Genomic DNA, 24,857 nt, shown 5'->3' on the forward strand with positions numbered 1-24,857 from the left:
AGCAGTTGGTTTGAATGTGAGCCAAACTGGGGCAAAAGTCTTTGGCATTAGGAGTAAAGTAAAGCTGAGATGACACCAAATTCCTCTTTATGTCTGGCTGTAGGACAGGACTGACTCTTCCATTGCCCACAACAAAGTCTCTTGCTCCCAGGGACACCCTAAGGCAGGACCAAGTAGAACTCAGGAAAGGGACCTGCCATATGCCTGCCTGGAGGTGGAGAATCCTTTGGGGAGATTTAAATGAGAAATGGAATGAGTTTTCCTCTGCTAAGTCGGTTGTACATTATTAATGTCTTTCTATTCTTTGAGCAGAACCCAATGCCTCTAAACAGCAGATGCTCAACAGAAGCTCCTTCACTGAGTTCCTCCTGCTGGCATTCGCAGACACGCGGGAGCTGCAGCTCCTGCACTTCGGGCTCCTCCTGGGCATCTACCTGGCTGCCCTCCTGGGCAACGGCCTCATCCTCACCGCCGTAGCCTGCGACCACCGCCTCCACACCCCCATGTACTTCTTCCTCCTCAACCTCGCCCTCCTCGACCTGGGCTGCATCTCCACCACTCTGCCCAAAGCCATGGCCAATGCCCTCTGGGACACCAGGGCCATCTCCTATCAAGGATGTGCTGCACAGGTCTTTCTGTTTGTCTTCTTGATTTTGTCAGAATTTTATGTTCTCACAGTCATGTCCTATGACCGCTACGTTGCCATCTGCAAGCCCCTGCACTACGGGAGCCTCGTGGGCAGCAGAGCTTGTGCCCAGATGGCAGCAGCTGCCTGGGGCAGTGGCTTTCTCAATGCTGTCCTGCACACGGCCACTACCTTTTCCCTGCCCCTCTGCCAAGGCAATGCTGTCGACCAGTTCTTCTGTGAAATCCCCCAGATCCTCAAGCTCTCCTGCTCAGATGCCTACCTCAGGGAACTTGGGGCACTTTTGTGTAGTGTTTCTTTAGCGTTTGGCTGTTTTGTTTTCATTGTGCTGTCCTATGTGCAGATCTTCAGGGCTGTGCTAAGGATCCCCTCTGAGCAGGGCCGGCACAAAGCCTTTTCCACGTGCCTCCCTCACCTGGCCGTGGTCTCTATGACTGTTAGCACTGGCTTGTTTGCCTACCTGAAGCCTCCCTCCATCTCCTCCCCATCCCTGGACCTGGTGGCGTCATTTCTGTACTCAGTGGTGCCTCCAGCAGTGAACCCCCTCATCTACAGCGTGAGGAACAAGGAGCTCAAAGATGCAGTGAGGAAAATATTTCTATACATGCTTCTTCATCATCAATAATGACTTCATTATTGTGATTATTATCATATCATTTTTGTCATTATACTTATTTTCAAAATATAATATTAGAAATAATCCTAACAGGACTACCTGTTTATTTGGGAAAATGAGAGAATGATTTCGTTAAGTCTATTTTTATTAATATTTTAACAACATTTTATACTGATAGAAATAATGTTATTCTTATCCTTCTACATAACGAGTTATAAAATTATTTTCATCCGGTCATAGAATCATGGAATCACAGAATGGCCTGGGCTGGAAAGGACCTCAAAGATCATGTAGTTCCAATCCCCCTACCATGGGCAGTGACACCTCCCAAGAGATTGTGGTTGCTCAAGACTTCATCTACCTTGCTCTTGAAGACCTGCAGGGATGGGGCATCCAATACCTCTGTGGAAAACCTGTTCCAGTGCCCCACTATCCTCTGAGTGAAAACTTTCTTTCTAACCTCTAATAGGAATCTCCCCTTTTAATTTAAAACCACTTCCCCTTGTCCTATCACTGTCTACCTGAGTAAAGAGTCCTTCTGCATCCACTTTATAAGACCACTCTAAGTATTGAAAATCTGCAATGACATCACCCCGGAGCCTTCTCTTCTCCAGGCTGAACAGCCCCAGCTCTCTCAGCCTTTCTTCATAGGAGAGGTGCTCCAGCCCCTTGATCATCTTCGTGGCCTCCCTTTGGACCCACTCTAACAGCCCACAGCCTTCTTGTGCTGGGGGCCCCAGACCTGGATGCAGGACTCCAAGTGGGGTCTCACAAGGGCAGAGCAGAAGGGGACAATCACCTGCCTCCAGCTGCTGGCCACTCCTCTCTTGATGCAGCCCAGGATGCAGTTGGCCTTCTGGGCTACAAGTACTCACTGCTGGCTCATGTTGAGCTTTTCATGCAGCAGAACCCCCAAGTCCTTCTCTGCAGGGCTGCTCTCAATGAGTTCTTCTCCCAGCCTATCCCCATGTCTGGGATTTCCCCGGCCCAGGTGCAGCACCTTGCACTTGGACTTCCTAAACGTCATAAGGATCACATGGGCCCAGTGCTCAAGCCTGTCCAGGACCCCTTGGATGCCATCCCTTCCTTCTATAGTATCACTAGTATATCACTATAGTATCTATAGTATCCACCACTCAGCTTGGTGTCATCTGCACTCAATGTCGCTGTCTATGTTATTGATGAAGACATTAAACAGTACTGGTCCCAGGACAGACCCCTGAGGTAAAGCACTTGTCACGACCCTCCACTTGGATATAGATCCATTGATTGCCACTCTGTGGTTTTGACCTTAGCCACTGAATGGTGCACCCATCAAATGCGTATCTCTCCAATTTGGAGACCAGGATGTCATGTGGGACCGTGTCAAAGGTCTTACAGAAGTCTCAGTAGATGACATTGGTCAGTCTTCCTTTATCATCTGATGTGGTCACTCCATTGTAGAAAGCCACCAATTCGATATGGCACGATTTACTTTTTGGTGAAGCCATGCTGGGTGTCTCGGATCACTTCTTTGTCTTGCATGTGCCTGACACTGATTCCAGGAGGATCTTTTCCATGGTCTTGCCAGACACAGAGGTGAGGTTCACCATTCTGTAGATCCCTGGGTCCTCCTTTCTACCGTTCATCAAAAGGGGAGTGATGTTTCCCTTTTTTCCAGTCACCAGGGACTTCACCCGACTGCCAGGACTCTTCAGATATGATGGAGAGAGGCTTGGCAACTACATCAGCCAGTTCCCTCAGGACCTGGGGTGCATGTCATAAGGCCCCATAGACTTGTACGTGTTTAGTTTCACAAGGTGTTCCCAAACCTGCTCTTCACTTACAGTGGGTGGGACTTTGACCCCCAGTCTCCATCTCTGGGTTCAGGGAAATGAAAGGCTTGGGAAGCCTGACTGACAGTGAAAACTGAGGCAAAGACATTGCTGAGTCCCTCAGCCTTCTCCATGTCTGTCATTACCAGTTCACCCTTCTCATCCATCAGAGGGGGTACACTCTCCTTGGCCTTTCTTTTCTGAGCCATGTATCTGTAGAATCGCTTCCTGTTATTCTTTTCTTCACTTGATAAGCTCTGTTCCATCCGTGCCTTGGATTTTCTTATCCCATCCCTGCACATCCAAAACAAATCCATGCCTAAGGGCCTGGGAAAAAGGAACCCTGGACCATCGAAGCCATTCTGGAAACAAAACTTGTAGGTAGGAAGCGCAGTTTTGTGGAGGTGCAGAGCCGATGGGCACGTTGTGGAGGATGTTCCTAAAGACCTTTGTGCCCTTTCCCTCCTGACAACAATGCCACCCACTTCTGTCTCAAGACTAGAGTAGCCAACAGAGGTGAGACAGATACTCTGGGATCAAGAATGTCATCAGAAAGCTGACCCCAATAAGATATGGGGAGGTCAGGAGCAGCCTGGACAAGAGAGATGTGAGATTTTGGGGTGGGAAGAAGAGCTTGGCCAGCAGAAATTAATGATTTCGCAGAGGTAAGAGGGGTCATATAATGTTGATGCTGCGGTAACACTGGCTTAAAACAGTCACGTATGGCCCTTATTTTACTTGAACCAGGAATTTTAATCCCTAAACCTAAATGCTACTCCAACACTCTGACAGGAATCAGTTTTCTCTCTTGCTAATCCTAATGCCTTCCCTTAACACTAGCATTAAAATGTTCTATTTAAACCTAGACTTTTTGGGAGACCTAAACAAAAACCTAAAGCATAGAGCTTGTCCATACTTTAAACACAGAACTGACACCACAAGCAGATCAGCAAACACTCCCACTAAAACTTTGCTTAATGTCTACCCCAGAAAGAAAAAACAGGTACCGAGGGGTCTAGAGAGAGCTCAGATCTCCTGCCCCAGCAGGAGGAATGTGACTGGGGCAGTGACTGGGAGGTCACTTCTGTCTCTGCAGCTGATAGGGCAGCAGCAGGAACGTGTCACGCAAAGGGACTGTGAGGTCCCTTGTGTCTGGAGGTGGCAGGTCACCCTTGGCTTCTCCCTGGGATGTGCACTTTGGGGCTGCCATCTGCCAGTGGCCCTGCTAGGCCAGCAGAAGGCCCCTGCTTGGCATGCTGCCTGTGGGATCCCCTCTGCCTCCATCCCCAGGAGGACCCAGACAGAAAGAAGGCCCGCAGAGGGCTTGTCCTGTCCCTTCTGCTTGAGGCCAGGACTGGACAGCAGGAGGCACAAGGCTTGGCTGTGTCTAGCCAAGAAGCTGCAAGGCCAGCAGCAGGCCCAGGCCTTGGAAAATGCTGGGGAGGTGACTTCTGTTTGCTTGGCTGACAGGCCGCAAGGAGCCTGATGGGTTGGGATGCCTGCTTCAGGAGTGGTTGCCACTCTGATGGAGCTTTTCTTGGTAGTAGGAAAGAGCAGGAGAGAAAAAACTGCCACAAAGTGCACCTTGGAAGGTTGGCACTGGCCATGAAGAGGAAGAAGTGTCCCTCAAAGGGTCTTGCAGTGGTGACAGAGGTCACCGAAAGAGAGTCTATGATCAGACCCAGGCTTTGTGTTTCAAGGAACAGCTGATGAGAGTTGACGAGACATGGGTGAGATGATGGAAAGTCCTGAATGAGAGCAAGGTGATGGACAGAGATGGGTGTTTGCAGACTTCAAGGAAATAGGACAAAGAGTGGGACAACATAGGAAAGCCTGCAGAGGAGAAGGCAGAGGGTGCTGGCAGGAATGGAAGGCCCCAACAGCCCTGACGTTTTTGTCCATTTCGCTAGAGCTTCTGAGGAGATGAGATAGAGTCATTGCAATGGGGCCTCACTGCTTCCTTGATACCCTGTGCAGGGGTGGGGAGGTGTCCTAATGAAGTTCTTGTCGTGGCATCACACTGCCCACCACATCATACAGACCCCAAGAAGAGCCCTGAGCCAGACGGGGGGGTGCAGGATCTCCCCTCCCAGGGGCTGGGGTCAGGCCTTGGCCCTTCTGCTTCACCAAAACCAACCAAGACTTTTCTCAGCACAGCGCTTTGCCTGTCTGCAATCATGGCCTCCAATTATCTGCCCTAACAAGTCCCTGGGGAGGCTTTGTTAGTGACAGCCCTCAGTGGGGCCCATTAATACTCCAAGTCACTTCAACTTTTCCTCCTGACTTTACCTTCTCAAGCAGTTGCATCATTCTCCTCTCAGTACCTGAGCTTCATAGACCGAGCACCAAAATACACCATGGAACTCATTAAAATGCAGAATGTCCTTTGCAGACATATCTCTCCCATGATTTTCTTCAAGTCTTCGAGACTTGTGCAGCTAATTGGAGAGCTTTCATGGTGTAGTTAAGGAGGAAGATTTCAAAGGGCATCTAAAAGAAATCTTTCCTCATTTTAAAGGCTGAATTTTGTTGCATTTCAGTTTAGAGCATCAGTTTCCTATAGATACTGGTCTAGGGTTACTCCTTTGAAGCCCTGCTTAGGTAGGAAGAGCAGGGTTTTTCCAATTTAAAAACAAACAACAGGAAACCATGCTGCAATTTTCAAAAAAATAAAAAAGAAAAGTTCAAGTTCCTCATTTTGTCGCCTCCAATGATGTTATCCTTCCCATAAGAATGACTGTACATGATATATTTTACACTGTTTAATAGGAAATTAAAAATCATAGTGTTAATATTAATCCATATCATGCTAATTCAATGAGAAACGATGAGTTTTTTGCTAAGGAAACCATTAGACAGACTGCTGAGAGATGGGCGAGCTAGAACTCACTGAGACTCAAAGCAGCAACTGGGTTGGTGAGAGCGGTCTGAATGATCCAAGAGTAAGGGGAGGGCAAAGCAGGAGAACCATGGGAAGCGCATGGGGCAAGACAGGCAGCTGGAAAGGGGATATGCAGCATGTTCTGTGTAATCAAGATGGGTTTTTTGCCTGGAAGATGAGGGAGCACACCATGATAGACAAAGCGATGACAATGCAAGTACAGGTGAACACATGTATTCCTTCTCCTGCGATTAATATAGAAAATGGAAATTCACATTTCTTCATGATAGAAATTACACTTCACGTGAGACATTTAAAGGAAGGGATTGAATCATTTGAGCTGATGAGTAGTTGCTTTTTTAGTTAAGTACTAAAAAAATTACTGGGTATTCAGGCAGGACTTTGCTGTCTGACCATAAGCAACCAGGGAAAACCTCCTGTGGCCCCGTTGCGTTTGAGGCACTTCCCTGAGCTGGCAGATGTCAGAAAAGACCTGCAGGAGACCGGAGCCCTTCGGGAAAATCCAGTGGAGCCAGGTGGAGTTCCCAGGGCACCTCCACTGCCAGCAGTGGTCTTTGTCCCTGTAACTGCAGCCCAGCCCAGCACAGGAAACCCCTTCAAAGACAAATCCCTTCTCCACTGGGTTCCTGGGATTGACCTAGATTTGAAATGGCCATGTGAAACCTGAGATACTTTCCCTTATTCCTACGAGACACTTGAACATGCATTTACCTTTCTGGGTCATCTTTACAAAATCAAGATGAAAAACTCAAGTATAGCACGCTTCAAATGGCTGAGCCAGAACGCATCAGCTTGTCCCACTTTCGAAATGGTCCCCGTCCAACTAGGATTTTGAAAATGAAAAATGTGACATGACCCGTCAGGTCAATGCGCAGAGTAAGGGAAAGTCACACATATTGTGCTGGAGTGTCAGAAGGCAAAAAGCATTGCACTGTGCCTCAGAGTAATCAAGGAGACCTAATCCAGTTCATCTGTGAGATAAAGCAGAGTGAAGGACGTTGAGTTGTGTCCTAACATGAAGAAGGATGTACATCACTGGTGAAGGAGCTGTCTTTTTGTGCCATCCCCAATGCAAATTACACAAGAACTACATCAAATAAAGGTAACCTGTCCCACCCTGGCCCTGTCACACCACGGGGCAGCGGAGGGACCTTTTCAAGTTTCAGCCTCTTTTTCAGAGAGGCTTTGCCCTCTCCCTGAGCACCACGGCGTAGAGCCTGGCCCTGGATGCTCCACAACCGCCTTGCAGGTCGTGGCAGGCTGCGGTGAGGGGACGAGTGCCCTGGGCCCCCTTCCTGCTCTGCCCAGGCCAGCAAGGGCCCCGAGCAGCCTCGTGTCCCCTGCCCCTGCAGCTCGGGGCTCCCTTCCCCAGCCCTGGCTCTGCAGCACCAAGCCCTGCTGGGAGCCCTCCCCTGCATGCTGCCACCGCTCCCTGACGCTGCTGCTGCCCTCTGCTGGGCACTGCCCAGCCCAGCCCAGCCCCTGCCCACCTCTCCCCACCTCCCGGACCTTGCCCGTTCACCCACTTTCGGCCCTTTCCTAGTGATCACTGAAAGGCCTCTGAGACCTTTGTGCTGTGGCCTCGCTGTGTGTCCTGGCATTGCAGAGCTCCCATCAGCCCGTGCATCCTTTGGCTTAGCTTTACTGTGAAGACCCACTCGCTGCCCACCCAACACAAGGCACACGTCATCCCAGGAAAACCCTTAGGGTATCCTGGTGGCTCCAGATACCTCCCTGATACCGCCAGCCCCGTCGTGTTTCAATCCCAGGAAGCTGCTTCTTGACAGGTCAGGGCCTCCAGGGGCACTGGGCATCCACCAGTGACGGCTCAGTCCAGCCCTGACTCCCTCACCCAGCACCCTGTGCCCCCATGCCCCTGTGTCCCGGTGGCACCCAAGCACAAGAGTGAGGCCTTGAGCCTGGCATTCCCTGAGCGTCTTCTGCACTCCAGTTTGGGAAGAAGAGCCCTGAGCACTGAGCAACTTCACTTTTATTAAAAAGATGCCACAACAGAGGCCAGGTGTCATTTAGGAATAAACACATTCAGAGAAAGCCTCTGGGTCACACAGAGGGTTGGTCATCTGGAAAAGAGAAATGAAAGCAAATATTTATCTGCAAACAGAATTTTAAAGAATACGTACCTAAAGGTCACAAATTGCCTGAGATTAACTCGAGTTAAACTAGAAAAGGGAGATAGCCAATTCATTGCTAAGTAAATATTACCACTAGAATCATTTTCTTCAGTGTGGCTTTCATGACCTGGTTCCTCCTGCTGTAGATAAGAGGGTTCACTGCTCGAGGTACTGCCAAGTACAGAAATGAAACCACCAGGTCCAGGGACGGGGAAGAGATGGAGGGGGGCTTCAGGTAGGAAAACATGGCAGTGGTGACAAACAGGGAGCACTTTTTATTTTTATTTTTATTTATTTTTATTTTTATTTTTATTTTTATTTTATTTTTATTTTTATTTTTATTTTTATTTTTATTTTTATTTTTATTTTTATTTTTATTTTTATTTTTATTTTTATTTTTATTTATCTTTATCTTTATCTTTATCTATCTTTATCTTTATCTTTATCTTTATTTATTGTTTTTATTGTTTTTATTATTTTCATATTTTTATTTTTTATTTTTTTAAATTTTATTCTTTTTTGATGTTGTTTGTTTGTTTTGTTATGAGACTGACTTTACCTCAACTTATGAGTTCTTGTACTTCTTCTGTTTTCGATTCACGTGGTGGCAGTGAGCTAACGGCTCTGTGGTTTTTCCCTGCCTGCCAGGTGCAACCAACAGCAGATGAGTCCTTGCCGAGCCTTCAGTCCCTACAAGACTGTGCTGTGACGCTGATTTCAGCACACTGAGCTAATGGAGGAACACGAAAGGCAAATATCCTCTTTGTTGTCTATTCCTTGGAAATGTTCTTGACCACAGTTTATTAAGAAGACATCAGCCTTCAAGCAGTGCCCTGAGGAGATTCTTTCTGAGTACTGAAATGTTTCTCTGGAGGCCGGCTGTGCCACTGCCGTGCCCACTGCCTGTCCCTGCCTGCAGTCCCAGCACAGCCCCACAGCAGCACTGGCACCAAGCTACAGGAGCAGCCGGGCCTGACCCCACCAGCAGGGCTCAGCACCAGAGGGGGGCAGTGGCAAGAGAGCAGCTCGGCATGCCCCAAGCGCTGGTGCTCCCTGCCCGTGCTGCTGGGATGGGACTCTTTTCCTCTGCAGCCCTGCACATGGCACTGCCCCTGCAGAGCCAGAGCAGCTCTCACAGGAAGGACGTCACACAAGGAAGGCAGTGCAGGCTCCTTTCTTTTATTTAAATTCGTAGACAGCCGGGCTCCTCATATACAGAATCTCTGAGCTATACTCAACAAGACACATACAGACAGAAATAGAAAAGGGAAAAATAACGACGTTTTATTGGGCAACATGAGCCAAACTATAACTAAGAAAATCCTGTAACACTAATTAACAACAACAACCAAAAAAAAAAATTACAGAAGATTTATTGTTTCTGTAATAATTGACATAATGTGTTACATGCAACATGAGAGGGGCAACGCACTGATCATTACACACACCTAGTCATCAGTTTCACCAGGGCATGCTTGAGCTCCTGGTTCCTCATGCTGTAGATGAGGGGGTTCACAGCTGGAGGCACCACTGAGTACAGAACTGCCACCAGCGGGTCCAGGGATGGGGAGGAGATGCAGGGGGGCTTCAGGTAGGCAAACACGGCAGTGCTGATAGACAGGGAGACCACGGCCAGGTGAGGGAGGCACGTGGAAAAGGCTTTGTGCCGGCCCTGCTCAGAGGGGATCCTCAGCACAGCCCTGAAGATCTGCACATAGGACACCGCTATGAAAACGAAACAACCAAAAAATAAAGAAACACTACACACAAGTGCCCCAACTTCCCTGAGGTAGGCATCTGAGCAGGAGAGCTTGAGGATCTGGGGGATTTCACAGAAGAACTGGTCCACAACATTGCCTTGGCAGAGGGGCAGGGAAAATGTAGTGGCCGTGTGCAGGACAGCATTGAGAAAGCCACTGCCCCAGGCAGCTGCTGCCATCTGGGCACAAGCTCTGCTGCCCACGAGGCTCCCGTAGTGCAGGGGCTTGCAGATGGCAAGGTAGCGGTCATAGGACATGATGATGAGAACATAAAATTCTGCTCCAACCAAGAAGACAAACAAAAGAAGACCTGTGCACCACACCCTTGATAGGAGATGGCCGTGGTGTCCCAGAGGGCATTGGCCATGGCTTTGGGCAGAGTGGTGGAGATGGATCCCAAGTCGAGGAGGGCGAGGTTGAGGAGGAAGAAGTACATGGGGGTGTGGAGGCGGCGGTCGCAGGCTACGGCGGTGAGGATGAGGCCGTTGCCCAGGAGGGCAGCCAGGTAGATGCCCAGGAAGAGCCCGAAGTGCAGGAGCTGCAGCTCGCGCGTGTCTGCGAATGTCAGCAGGAGGAACTCACTCACAGAGCTGCTGTTGGCCATTTGCTAACTCTGGACTCAGCTGTCTGTTGGAGAGGATAAGACAGAAAAAAGTTAGAACAGACTTTTCAGAGGAAAACCTGTTGCAATCTTACAGCACCCCTAGCAAGAGCCTCTCTCTTTGCAGGAGAACCTTTCTGCAGCTCTCCTGCTTGAGCTGTGGCTGGTGCTGGCTGAGAGTGGCCCTGGGAGCAGGGGCTGCTGTGGGCTTCAGAGGAGTCCTTCCTGCTGTGCAGCAGGAGGGAAGCAGGAACATGGGGGAAACTCTGAAGACTGAGCAGAGGAGCTCTGCCCACCAGCCTGTTCGCAGCTGCCCTGTGTCACCTCTCTGAGAGCTGCCGCAAGCTGCTGCTCTGCGCCCACCTCTTCTTTCCCCCTGCCCGTGCTCACAGACCCCATCCCATGCGGCTGTGCTCAGCGCGTCCCTGCAGCACTCTGCCATCAACAGGGCCCTGCCAAGGGGCACCTCCATGGCTGCAGGAGCTCAGGGGCAGCTGGCAGAGAGCCCGGCCTGGCCAGCCAGGGCAGGGTGTTCTGGGCTGACCAGGGGCACCTGGCTTAGGGCACTCCGAGGGGCTTCGGCCAGACTTCCTCACCTCGCAGTGCCATCCAGCAGGACTCCCAAAGCCTACTGCATTGCCCACTGCCCTCCCAGCAACAAGACCCAGCAGGAGACCCTTCCAGGACGTGCAGCTGCATGGCCCTGCAGCCAGAGACGTACCTTGTCAAGGGCTGTGCAGATTTCTCCTGCAGGCAGCTCTCAGCATCCTCCCACTGCCAACTGCCTCCAAGCCCTCTCTCCTTCTCTCCTGTCCCCGTGCCAGCTGCAGTCAGAGCCCCCAGCCCTGCTGCGCTGTGCACAGGAGCTGCTCCTGGGCACAGCTGTCTCTCTGCACCAGGGCCCTCTTGCCACGAGCTCTCTCTGTCCCACGAGCCCGGCCCAGCTCAGCACCACACGCCCAGACCAAGGCATTGGAATCCCCCCTCGGGGGGCTTTGGTGAGGAGCCCACGAACCTCAGGCACTGAGAGACAATTGAAGACATCTCTCAACAAGTCCAAGTCAGAGGCAAGTTTCCTGCAGTGTCCCCCTGAGGGCCAGCCCTGACACAGCCTCCCTTGGAGCTCGTTAGAGCAGAGCATTGGAGGCAGTGAGGACAAGGAGACAAAGGCAATGTGAAGGTGACCCTGATGTGTAGGAAAACTGGATGTGTTTCACCAAGCACAAGGGCCAGGCCTTGACCCCGAGACCCTGGGAAGGGAGATCCTTTCCCTTCACACACTGCTCAGGGCTCTTCGTGGGGCAGGAGGAGATGGGGATGTGCATGGCCAAGTGCTGGAGAATGGTACGAGCCCTGCCTGGTTCATGGGTGGGGGCCAGGAGGCAATGAGGCCCTGGTGCTTTACCGAGAAGCTGTCTCCTCCTCGGCCTCAGTGGCAGAGACAACAGCCAGAGCCATGGACACAAAGCCCTGGGTCCTGTTGGGACTCTCAGCCTTGCCACAGCCTTTGCTCCTCTCCACACCAGAGTGTCCTAGGGACTCCTACACCTGCACATCTTTCCTTGCTGGCTCCAAGCCCTTGTCCATGTGGTGTCACACTGGATCTGAGCTGAGTCTGATAACTCAGATCTTCTTGGTGGCCATGCTCCTCGTAAGGCAGCTCTGTAGGAAGGTGGCCTGGTTCCTGGTGAGCAGCACCACTGCTCGTATGGCATCCCTCGTGGTGCCCAGGCCCTCCTCCTGCTGGGCACTGCTCACTCAGCAGGGTCCCAGTCTGCCCTGATGTGTGGGGTTCCTCTTCCTCCTGTGTGGGACTGGGCTCTTCTCCTTGTAAATATCAAGGGGTTCCTGTAGGCAAAGCCCTGAAATTTCTCTAGGTTCCCTTGGACTGATGCTCTTTTCTGTCAGCTGTTAACATCTGCAGGCAAACAGTTCAAACTTCCTGTGATTGTGCTATCTCTGACAAGCAGCATCAGGAGCTGTAGGAATGTTTGCATAATACAGGAGGAACCAGCTGAATGGAATTGCAGCGCAGAGTCACAGAAGGGCAGGGGATGGAGGGCTGCCAGGTTCCACCTCTTCTGTGCTTCCTTCTCATGCATGCTGTCACATTGTCTGGTGGTGTGCCCTGAACGTTATGGGGCTGTGCAGGTCAAAATTAGAAGGTCCAGAGCCCTGCTGGAGCTCAATCCATCTATTATCGTCAAAGAAAATAAACACTGTTTATATAAACACTTTAATAAAGGAGGATTAAGAAGACTCATCATCCTTTAATGGATGTGAGAGGAAACCTGGTGACAAGAGAGGAGGTAAAGGCTGAGACACTTAATGCGTTCTTTGCCCTATTCTGTAGCAGCAAAGCCAGTTGATCCCCTGGACTTTTCTTCTTCCTCATGGCCAGTGCCAACCTTCCAAGGTGAACTTTGTGGCAGTTTTTTCTCTCCTGCTCTTTACTACTACCAAAGAAAGCTCCATCAGGGTGGAAACCCCTCCTGAAGGAGGCATCCCAACCCACCAGACTCCTTGCGGCCTGTCAGCCAAGCAGACAGAAGTCACCTCAGCAGCATCTCCCAAGGCCTGGGCCTGCTGCTGGCCTTGCAGCTTCTTGGCTAGACACAGCCAAGCCTTGTGCCTCCTGCTGCCCAGTCCTGGACTCAAGCAGAAGGGACAGGACAACCCCTGTGCGGGCCTTCTTTCTGTCTGGGTCCCCCTGGGGATGGAGGCAGAGGGGATCCCACAGGCAGCATGCCAAGCAGGGGCCTTCTGCTGGCCTAGCAGGGCCACTGGCAGATGTCAGCCCCAAAGTGCCCATCCCAGGGAGAAGCCAAGGGTGAGCTGCCACCTCCAGACACAAGGCACCTCACAGTCCCTTTGCGTGACACGTTCCTGCTGCTGCCCTATCAGCTGCAGAGACAGAAGTGACCTCCCAGTCACTGCCCCAGTCCCATTCCTCCTACTGGGGCAGGAGATCCTGAGGCAGAGCTGACCTCTCTCTAGTCCCCTGGGGACTAAATTTTACCTTTCTGGCTTCGAGATTAAGCAAAGATTTAGTGGGATTTTTTGGTGTTCTGCTTGTGGAGTCAGGTCTCTGGTTAGGGTATGGGCATGCACTATGGTTAAGGGTTTTGTTTAGGTTTGTCAGGAAGTCCTGGGTTAAATAGAACATTTTAATGTTAGTGTTAAGGGCAGTGATTAGCGTGAGCAAGAGAGTAAAGGTAAGGGAAAGGGCTATGGGCTGAGTTTTCCTAAAAGTGATACTTTGGGTTCTGCATTACAGTAGTGGATTCCTGTCAGGGTGGTGGATTAATGTTTATGTTGAGGGATTATTTTAACCTTTAAAAATAGTCTAAGGGACACAGAAGACTGTTTGAAGCCAGTGTTACAGAAGCATCAACATTACTTGAACCCTCTAACCTCTAGAAAGTAAGCTTCTGAGCTCCTCTTCCCTTCCTCTTCCCTCTCCCAAACCTCACATCTCTCCTGGCCAGGCTACTCCTGACCCCCCCATATCAGTCATCTAACTGGGATCAGCTTTCTGATGCCTTTCATGATCTCAGAGTACCTGTCTCACCTCTGTTGGTTACTCTATCCTGTAGTATTAGAGTACACTATACACTCTGTTGGCTATTATAGTCTGTTACTAACAAAGCCTCCTCAGGGACTTGTTAGGGCAGCTAACTGGAGGCCGTGATTCCAGCCAGGCAAAGCGCTGTGCTGAGAAAAGTCTTGGTTGGTTTTGGTGAAGCAGAAGGGCCAAGGCCTGACCCTAGCCACTGGAGGACAAATCTAGCACCCCCATGTCTCACTCAGGGCTCTTCCTGGGGTCTGTGGGGTAGGGGACGATGCCCATAATATCATGTGAAGGACAATGGTATGACACCTCCCAGTGTTTGCACATGGTTGAAAGGAGAATATGTGGTCCCAGTGCCATGAGTATAACATGTCTCCTCATAAGCCATGGCTGCGGAGACAAAGATGTCAGTGCTGCTGCGGCCTTCCATTCTTGTCAGAGCCCTCTGCCTTCTCCTCTGCAGGCTTTCCTGTGCTGTCCCACACCTCTCTGAAGGCTGCAGACAGCCACTTCTCTTCCCCACCTGGCTCTCACTCTGCTATTGCCAGGATTTCACTGATGCCTCTCCACTCTCGCCAGCTGTTCCTTCAAACACAAGGGCATGGGCTGATCCAAACTCCCTCTGGGTGACCTCTGGACCCACAGCACCAGTGCCAGTGCCTCACCTCCAAGTCAAGAATTTCATCTGACTATCTACTCTAAATCTACCCTCTTCAAGTTTAAAACCATTCCCCTTGTCCTATCATAGAATCATAGAAATCATAGAAACACAAAGTTGGAAAGAATCATTTAGTCCAACCATCCTATCACTACTACTACCCACTAAGCTACTAAATCAGATATCGTAGCACCTTGTCCTGGTGCTTCTTGAACACTGCGAGGGGCGGTGACTCCACCACCTCCCTGGGCAGACCATTCCAGTGCCTGACTACTCTTTGAAAGAAAATGTCTTTCGTGATATCTAATCTAAATCTCCCCATGCGCAACCTGTGGCCATTTCCTCGAGTCCTATCGTTAGTTATCTGAGAGACGAGGCTGACCCTCGCCTCACCACAACATCTCTTCAGGAAGTTGTAGAGTGCAATAAAGTCTCCCCTGAGCCTCTTCTTCTCCACACTAAACAATCCCAGCCACTCTCCATAAGACTTGTGCTCCAGACCCCTCACCAGTTTGGTTGCCCTTCTCTGGACACACTCCAGGGCCTCGACGTCCTTCTCGTAGTGAGGGGCCCAAAACCGAACACGGTACTCGAGGTGCGGCCTCACCAGAGCAGAGTACAGGGGGACGATCACCTCCCTGCTCCTGCTGGCTGCACTATTTCTACTACAGGCCAGGATGCCGTTGGCCTTCTTGGCCACCTGGGCACACGGCTGGCTCATGTTCAGCCGAGCATCAATCAACATTCCCAGGTCCCTTTCCTTTTCACAGTCTTCTAGCCACTCTGCCCCAAGCCTATAGCGTTGCATGGAGTTATTGCGGCCAAATTGCAAGACCCTGCATTTGGCCTTGTTGAACTTCATCCCATTCACCTCAGCCCAGCAATCTAGCCTATCCAGATCCCTCTGAAGGGCCACCTACAGATCCTTGTGCAGATCGACACTACCTCCCAACTTGGTGTTGTCTGCAAACTTACTGAGGGTATACTCAATCCCCTCATCTAGGTCCTCAATAAAGACATTAAACAAGATAGGCCCCAGTACCGACACCTGGGGGACACCACTTGTAACAGGATGCCAGCTGGACTAGCCAAAAATCTTGGTTAAAATCTCTGAGGAGAGCCTTTATGGGCTTCACATGGACAATCATGGCAGTGTCATAGATAATCAAAAAATCATGGGATCATAGAATCATAGAATGGTTTGGGTTGGAAGGGACCTTACAAATCGTCGTATTCCAACCACCCTGTCATGGGCAGGGACACCTCCTCCTAGACCTGGTTGCTCAAAACTCGTTCCAACCTGTCCTTGAACACTTTCAGGGATGGGACATTCACAGCTTTTCCAGGCAACCTGTTCCAGTGCCTCACCATCCTCAGAGTAAAGAATTTCTTCCATATATCTAATTTAAACCTACCCTCTTTTAGTTTAAGGTCATTACTCCTTGTCCTATCACCACACTCCCTGACAAAGACTGTCTCCCCAGCTTTCCTGCAGGTCTTCTTTAAGTACTGCAAGGTTGTTCTAAGGTTTCTCCAGTGCTTTGTCTTCTCCAGGATGAGCAGTACCAGCTCGCTCAGCGTGCCTTCACAGCAGACGTGCTCCAGCCCCTTGGCCATCTCTGTAACCCTCCTCTGGACTCGTTCAAATAATTCCATGTACTCGAACTGCTGCGTTAAGCCACGGCAGTCTTTTTGGCACCCAGAGTGAAGGGTTGAGATAATGACAGATCTTACCAGAGAGTGCTAAAATTAAATTGTTAAAAGCACTAGACCAGTTTAGTAGTTGCTGATCACAATGTCGACGTTTTGGATCTCAGGTCTGTTGTGCTTGCTTTCAGAAATGTGTTGTATAGCACATTACTTACTACATGTGTTCCCATTGTGCTGTTCATCATTTCTGGGGCTGGTTTAAAGTTATTTTGCTATGTCGTGTAACACTGGCTTATGATCCTATAAAATGTCTGGTCATGTGACAGATGTGTTATTTGTACTGAGCATTGCCATCACCTCCGTACCTCAGGAACCATCACTCAGAAACTTAAGAATTACACTCTTGACCTTTTTGCTTTAGGGAGCCAACCTAGGGGGAGAAAAGGGAGGGACACTTCTCCACTTATTCAGTCCCCCTTTCTCCTTCACCTCCCCCTTCTCCTCCAGGCTAATTACACTAGCTCTACAAAGCTTAGAATATCCTTGGGATGCTCCTATTGTGATGTCTCCTGAATGCGTTTCAACTTTTGGTTAATGACAAAAAAATATTTAAGAATGCCATCCAGAGACCCGCCCCAAGGCAGGAGAGTTAGAAGAGGCAGGGAGAGTGGGAGGATAAGGGCAGGCACCTAGAGCAGTGGGCACCTCCAGGGCTTTGGAACTTCTCCCTGAGCACCTGCAGAATCCTTAAAAACTGTAGAAGTGCTTGAAAAGGAGGTGTTATCACCTTGGCAATTCCAAAGGGACACAAATCACTGGAATGTGCTGGGACTTGGTCTGTGCTTACTGAGCCTCAGTCAGTGCCACTCCAACCCCTGTGACAGGCCCTGCAGCTACTCCAACACCTCTGACATGTCCTGCAGCCACTCCAGCCCCTGGGACAGGCCCCAGGTCTAGTCTGGGGACTAGACCAGACCCCCCAGGTCTGGTCTTGCTAGGCCACAGCACCAACCTGTGCCAGTATCCGTTGCCTCTATATGCAGGAGAAAACAATGGGTGTGAAAATCAGGCTCCTTAGAATGGAAAAGAACTACTACCCAGAAAAGAAAGGAGGAAGAAGAATGTTGATCTATGAAACCTTGACATAGACTTCCCCACGAGAGGGTACTTCAAAGGGTACTCCAAACTGGTACACGTGGGGTTTTGGGATAGCTGCCTTGGAGACAGAGGATATTAAAGAGTTGTCTACCTTGCCCAGTCTCTGGGAGGAGCCTTCCGTTTGTGGAACTGTTGAAGGTCAAAGAAGAGCAGGTGCAGGTGGTTACCACAATGTTCTACCATTTGGGGATGGGCTGGACATCAGTAAGTAATGACCAATTACGCTGTGCATAGCTTGCTTTGTACATAACAACAATAACAACAACAGTAACAACAACAGTAATAATAATCATCGTCATAATCATCATCATCATCATCATAAAAGCTACTGTTATTATTATTTCTCTTCCCTTTCGGTCCATTAAATTGCCCTTATCTAAACACATAAGCATTTGGGGGGTTGGTGTGAGCTAACTGCTGTGTGGTGCTGAGCTACTTCCCAGGTTAAAGGACAACATGTTTGACAACCACACTCTAATAGCACAAATTGCACTTGTAAAATTCATCTCTCCTGTGTACAGAGAAGGGCAGTCGGTGATGATTTCAGTCTGCTTCAAGCACCACACCCCCTGAGATGGGCCTAAATTTAAACCAACCCCTGTGACAGGCCCTAGAGCCACTCAAAAACTGCGATAGGCCCTGCAGCCACTCCAACTGCTCTGAAAGGCCCTGCAGCCAGGACAACTCCTGTGATGGGCCCTGCAGCCACTCCAGCCCCTGAAATGGGCACCATGGCTGGGCCAGAGAACCAGCCTGTGCCACTATTGGTTGCCTCTTTATGAAAGAGAAAACAATGGGTGTGGAAGTCAGTTTTTCTTTAGAAAGGAAAGAAACTCCTACCCAGACGAGAAAGGAGGAAGAAGAAGATAAGGCAGGTTTCACCAAAGAAGGGCCACCATGGAAGCAGGAGGACAAAGAAGAAGAAATCACCTAAACATCAGAAACCACGTGATCCCTTTCCCAGGGTAAGCTATGAGATAAGGGAAAAGATTTCAGCCATCATCTTGGTGAGCACATTGTCACCTGGCTGCCCCCGTGCTGGGAGAACAGGGCCAATAGCCTGGAATTAGAGGGCAGGGAAGCCAAGCAGCGGGGATCCCCCTCTAGAGAAGGAGTGATTGACAAAGCCATTGGAAAAGGACACAAGGAACTTAATCCTGTCAGGCGTCAAGGAAAGGTCTCCCTTCAAGAAAGATCTTGTATGTCAACCAGGAAAGTGGACCAACATGGAGAGGGGTATCCAGTACCTGAGGGAATTAGCCGTGCTGAAGCTGATTGATAGTGACCTAGACAACAAACAGCTGTCCAAAGTTCCAGATGAAGTCGAGTGCCCATGACCCATGTGGCAGAATTTTGTACAGAGCACACCATCACCATATGCCAACTCATTGGCAGTTATGACCTGGAAAGACCAAGAGGAACCCACATGGATGAGTCGGATGTAGTTGGATGTAGCCAACTACAGCATTACAATGAAAGTCTCTCTTCTTCCCTATGGGCCTGCATCTCGTCTAGAGAGAAACTTTCTCACGAGATGCTAGAACTACAAGAGATACATCTTCCTCCCCACCTGCATGAACCAATAGCTCAGCTATCAGGTGTAAGTATCCCTCTGCTCAAGAAAGTTGATATAGTGCGTGCATACTATGTGCCACCCTGTGGTTTTAACTGTGTGACCATGGAAAGGCCATGGGAAAACGGGATGCAAAAATCTGTCCTACCTCCACCCTAGAGGCAGGGATACATGAAGCGCAAGGAAAAGCATTCACAAAAAGTGGTTCTTCTGAGAAAATTACTGCTCCAGTTTCTAGCAGACAGTCCTCCAAACAGAGTAATGAATACTATGAGCAGGACTAGAGGGGCCCAGCCTCCATCCAGGGGGAGGAAGGGGACCATCGGGTGTATTGGACTCTGAGGAGTATTGGCCTGGCACATCAAACCCAAGAGTTAACTGTACTGGAGGTTAAAGTGAGTCTACCTGGGAAGGAGAGGCAAAAGCAACCCATTGGGACTGGCCTGGAGGCTCTGTGCAACCTTGGCATAGACTACTTCAGGAGAGTGTACTTCAAAAATCCAAACGTTTACTGGATGGACTTTAGGCATGACTCCCTTGGAGATGGAGGACATCAAACAGTTGTCTACCTTGCCCACTCTCTCACAGGACCCTTCTGCTGTGCAGGTGCTGATGGCCAACGGGCAGCAGGTGCCAATCGCTACCACAACAGCGCACCTGAGGCAGTATTGCACTCACAGAGACTCCCTGATTCCCATGCATGAGCTGGTTCAGTGACTGCAGAGCCAAGGAGTGATCAGCAACACTTGCTCACCCTTTAGGAGTCCCATATGGACAGTGCAAAATTCTAATGGTGAGCGGAAGAGAACGGTGGACTTCTGTGCCTGAATGAAGTCACACCACCGCTGAGTGCTGCTGTGCTGGGCATGCTAGAACTTCATTCCGTACGAACCGCAGTCAAAGGCAGCCAAGCATTATGCCACAATTAATACTGATAATGCATTTTTCTCCATCCCTTTGGCAGCAGTGTGAAGGCCACACTTTGCTTTCAGTTGGAGGGGCGTCCTGTCCACCTGGAATCGACTGCGCCAGGGGTAGAAACACAGCCCTACCATTTGCCATGGGCTGATCCAGACTGCCCTGGAACACAGGGAAGCTCCTGAACACCTCCAGTACATTGATGTCGTCATCACATGGGGCAACACAGCTCAAGAAGTATTTGAGAAAGGGAAGAAAATAGTCCTAATCCTTCTGAAAGCTTGTATTGCCCTAAACCAAAGTAAGGTTAAGGGACCTGCACATGAGATCCTAATGCAGGCTGGTCAGGTTCATGGGGACCCGTGCTTGGGGAAAAGTTGGGCATCGGTCAGTGGCTGATGAGCAATTGCATTGTGCATCACTTGCTTTATACATGTAATTTAAACTATTTTTATTTCAACCCATTATCTTTTGAGGGTGGGTGTCAACTAACATCTGTGTGGTGCTGAGGTGCCTGACGGGTTAAAGCACAACGTGTTTGACAACCACAGCACAACAGCACAAATCACACTTGTAAAAATCAGTCTCTGACATCTACAAAGAGGAGCAGTAGGCGATGATGTCAGTCTGCTTCAGACACCACAGCCCAGCAGAGACCCTGCTGCCTTCGGGAGCTCAAAGCCCTGAGGCCTTGGGGACACCTCGAGGGAGCCCAATGGCACAGAGCAAGCGATGCCATGGTCGGGTGCTGTGCTGCTGAGCTGGGCCGGGCTCCTGGGACAGAGAGAGCTCCTGGCAAGAGGGCCGTGGTGCAGAGAGACAGCTGTGCCCAGGAGCAGCTCCTGTGCACAGCGCAGCAGGGCTGGAGGCTCTGACCACAGCTGGCACGGGGAAAGGAGAGAAGGAGAGAGGGCTTGGAGGCACTGAGGAGCGCAGCAAGAGAGGGCAGCGTGTGGCAGGACAGATCTGCAGGCCCTTGGCACTGTGAGTCTCTGGCAGCAGGGCCATGCAGGTGGGGTTGCCAGAGGGGTCTTCTACAGCTGGCACATCCGATGCCTGATAGCATCTGTCAGGATGGGTCTCTCTGTTTCTCCAGCGATGAGTAGAATATGCTGTAGAGAACGGCATTTATGGTTGGATTTTTCAAGAGAAAGACCAAGGCAGGGGATACCAGAAAGGCAAGCCTTTTTCTGCACTCGGTGCCTAAAGAATCCTGCAGTGGAGGGGAGGCAGGTTTCATGGTAATGGATTGTCAGGATTGTACAGGAGACTGAGACTCCTAGAGCATTGCAGTGAGGGACCAATATGCCATCAATGAACTTCATAAAGTCCCTTCCCGCACCTCAGCCCACAGACTGCACCAACATCATCATTGTGGTCCTCTCAGGCTTTATCCTAGCTGATTTTTGGGAGCTGCAAACCCTCCAATGCCCAGTGCCCTGCCTTTGGGAGGTATCTGCAGGCTTGAGGTGAGCACAGATCATTTGCAATGAGCAGGAGCTGCCTCCTCTGCAGGCAGAGCTGCAGCACAGGAGGGTGTGCTGAGTGTCTGTCTGTCCCTCCCTGGCCTTGCCTCCCCTGGCAGCAGCACGCTTCCATTCCTCCTGGCTTCTCCACCTGGCCGTGCTGCTGCTGCTCTTGTTCCCAGGCTGCCTGGGGATGGGGGTTTCACCTGCCCATGGAGTGAGCCCTCGGGGTGCTTGGGGGAAGGGGAGTACGGGGACAGGGTGAGGGGTCTGGAGATGGGCACTTGGAGCCTGGATTCTTCTACTCTCAGCAGTCTTCAAGCTCTTCTCAGGAGAACCTCCTTAATGCAATTGCCCTGCAAAGAGATGCCAGCACAGAGCAGCTGAAACCAATGCAGGAAAGGGATCTGCCAACTGTCTGCGTGCAATTGGGCAAGAGCTTTGAGGCCCTTAATTGAGAAATGGGAATGATTTTCTCAGATAACTCTCGTATGTTCTTGCTGTATTTCTGTTCCTTTGACAGGACCCCAAGCGCAGAAGGAGGAAATGCCCAACAGCAGCTCTGTGAGCGAGTTCCTCCTGCTGGCATTCGCAGACACGCGGGAGCTGCAGCTCCTGCACTTCGGGCTCTTCCTGGGCATCTACCTGGCTGCCCTCCTGGGCAACGGCCTCATCCTCACCGCCGTCGCCTGCAACCACCGCCTCCACACCCCCATGTACTTCTTCCTCCTCAACCTCGCCCTCCTCGACCTGGGCTGCATCTCCACCACTCTGCCCAAAGCCATGGCCAATGCCCTCTGGGACACCAGGGCCATCTCCTACCAAGGGTGTGCTGCACAGGTCTTCTTTTTTGTTTTCTTACTTGGAGCAGAGTACTTCCTTCTCACCATCATGGCCTACGACCGCTACGTTGCCATCTGCAAGCCCCTGCACTATGGGAGCCTCGTGGGCAGCAGAGCTTGTGCCCAGATGGCAGCAGCTGCCTGGGGCAGTGGCTTTCTCAATGCTGTCCTGCACACGACCAACACATTTTCCCTGCCCCTCTGCCAAGGCAATGCTGTGGACCAGTTCTTCTGTGAAATCCCTCAGATCCTCAAGCTCTCCTGCTCAGATGCCTACCTCAGGGAAGTTGGGGCACTTGTGCTTAGTGTTTCTTTAGTCTTTGGCTGTTTTGTCTTCATAGTGGTGTCCTATGTGCAGATCTTCAGGGCCGTGCTGAGGATGCCCTCTGAGCAGGGCCAGCACAAAGCCTTTTCCACGTGCCTCCCTCACATGGCCGTTGTATCCCTGTTTGTCAGCACTGCCATGTTTGCCTACCTGAAGCCCCCCTCCATCTCCTCTCCATCCCTAGACCTGGTGGTGGCAGTTTTATATGTGGTAGTACCTCCAGCACTGAACCCCCTCATCTACAGCATGAGGAACCAGGACCTGAAAGCCACACTGAAGAAACTGATTCTAGTGGTAATATTTACTTGGCAATGAATTGACTATCTCACTTTTCTACTTTTATTCAAGTTAATCTCAGGCAACTTTTGACCTTTATGTGTAGTATTGTTTCCAATTCTGTTTTCAGTTAAATGTTTGCTTTCATTCGTCTTTTCCAGATGACCAACCCTCTGTTTGACTGAGAGGTTTTCTGTAAACATGTTTATTCCTAAATTACACCTGGCCTCCATTGTGGCATCTTGTTAATAAAAGTGAAGTTGCTCGGTGCTCAGGGCTCTTCTTCCCAAACTGGAGAGCAGAAGACGCTAAAGGAAATGCCAGGCTTAAGGCCTCATTCTTGTGCTTGGGTGCCACCTGGACACAGGGGCAGGAGGGCACGGGGTGGGGGGTGAGGGAGTCAGGGCTGGACTGAGTCGTCACTGGTGGATTCCCAGTGCCCCTGGAGGCCCTGACTGGTCAAGAAGCAGCTTCCTGGGATTGAAACGTGACAGGGCTGGCGGCATCAGGGAGGTATCGGGAGCCACCAGGACACCCTGAGGGTTCTCCTGGGATGCCGTGTGCCTTGTGTTGGGTGGGCAGCGAGTGGGTCTTCACAGTAAAGCCAAGCCAAAGGATGCACGGGCTGATGGGAGCTCTGCAATGCCAGGACACACAGCGAGGCCACAGCACAAAGGTCTCAGAGGCCTTCAGTGAACCGTAGGAAAAGGCCAAGACTGGGTGACCAGGCAAGGTCCAGGAGGTGGGCAGAGGTGGGCAGGGGCTGGGCTGGGCTGGGCAGTGCCCGGCAGAGGGCAGCAGCAGCATCAGGGAGCGGTGGCAGCATGCAGGGGAGGGCTCCCAGCAGGGCTTGGTGCTGCAGAGCCAGGGCTGGGGAAGGGAGCCCAGAGCTGCAGGGGCAGGGGACACGAGGCCGCTCGGGGCCCTTGCTGGCCTGGGCAGAGCAGGAAGGGGGCCCAGGGCATTCGTCCCCTCACCGCAGCCTGCCACGACTGCTCACGGAGCATCCAGGGCCAGGCTCTGTGCCGTGGTGCGCAGGGAGAGGGCAAAGCCTCTCTGAAATTGAGGCTGAAACTGAAAAAGGTCCCTCCGCTGCCCCGTGGTGGGACAGGTTACCTTTATTTGACGTAGTTCTCGTGTAATTTGCATTGATGAAAACTGGTAAATGGATGTTTAGGTGTCTCCTAGGAAGAAGGGAGAGTGTCTTGGGATCCCAATGGCCATTTCAAATTTAGGTCTGTCCCAAGAAACGACTGAAGAAGGAATTTGCCTTGAAGAGGTTTCCTGTGCTGGGCTGGGCTGCAGTTACAGGGACAAAGAGCACTGCTGGCAGTGGAGGTGCCCGGGAAACATCACCTGTCTCCACCGTATCCACCAATGGGCTCTGGTCTCCTGCAGGTCCTTTCAGACAGCTTCTGTTCCAGGGAATTACTCTAAATGCAGCAGAGCCTCTGGAGGCCTAATGATTTCATTGGAAGCATAACCAGGAAATGGGATTTCAAGGAAATATTTCAAATGTGAGTAAACTACTCTGAAGACCTTGGCACTGGTTGCTTATGGTCAGACAGCAAAGCTCTGCCTCAGTACCCAGTATTTTCTTCAGTACCTAAGTCATAAAGCAACGACTTCATTACCTCAAATGATTCAATCCCTTCTGTAAAATGTCACACAGTGTAGTTTCTCTCATGAAGAAATAGGCATTTTCAGGATGTATATTCATCACAGAAAAAGAAATACTGGTGTTCACTTGTACTTGCATTGTCATCGCTTTGTCTATCGTGGTGTGCTCCCTCATCTTCCAGGTACATCCACCCATCTGGATTAAACAGTACATGTTGAATGTCCCCTTTCCAGCTGCCTGTCTGGACCTATGCACTTCCCATGGTTCTCCTGACTTGCCCACCCCTTCCTCCTGGATCACTCAGACCGCCCTCACCAACCCAGTTGCT

General features: G+C 50.7%; 3 protein-coding genes across 3 annotated transcripts; 2 read left to right on the plus strand and 1 right to left on the minus strand.

Moving 5' to 3' along the window:
• Positions 1 to 710: 710 nt before the first annotated feature.
• LOC136787621 (olfactory receptor 14C36-like) lies at positions 711 to 3,026 on the plus strand (the record flags this gene model as incomplete). Its single annotated transcript, XM_066984933.1, has 3 exons — positions 711 to 1,229; positions 2,558 to 2,663; positions 2,923 to 3,026. Coding segments are annotated over 3 exons (729 nt in total), but the record flags the coding sequence as incomplete, so codon positions are not given.
• A 6,522-nt stretch (positions 3,027 to 9,548) lies between these two features.
• LOC136787622 (olfactory receptor 14C36-like) lies at positions 9,549 to 10,091 on the minus strand (the record flags this gene model as incomplete). Its single annotated transcript, XM_066984934.1, has 1 exon — positions 9,549 to 10,091. A coding segment is annotated over one exon (543 nt), but the record flags the coding sequence as incomplete, so codon positions are not given.
• Positions 10,092 to 22,011: 11,920 nt separating this feature from the next.
• Positions 22,012 to 22,947, plus strand: LOC136787623 (olfactory receptor 14C36-like). The gene has a single exon (XM_066984935.1). It carries the CDS (start codon positions 22,012 to 22,014, stop codon positions 22,945 to 22,947), a length of 936 nt encoding a protein of 311 aa, XP_066841036.1.
• Positions 22,948 to 24,857: the final 1,910 nt, after the last annotated feature.

The sequence above is a fragment of the Anser cygnoides genome, chromosome 30, assembly GCF_040182565.1.
Source record: "Anser cygnoides isolate HZ-2024a breed goose chromosome 30, Taihu_goose_T2T_genome, whole genome shotgun sequence".
Taxonomy (NCBI): domain Eukaryota; kingdom Metazoa; phylum Chordata; class Aves; order Anseriformes; family Anatidae; genus Anser; species Anser cygnoides.

Coding starts and splice junctions, on each gene's coding strand:
- LOC136787623 (XM_066984935.1), top strand. CDS start 22,012: ATGCCCAACAGCAGCTCTGTGAGCGAGTTCCTCCTGCTGGCATTCGCA.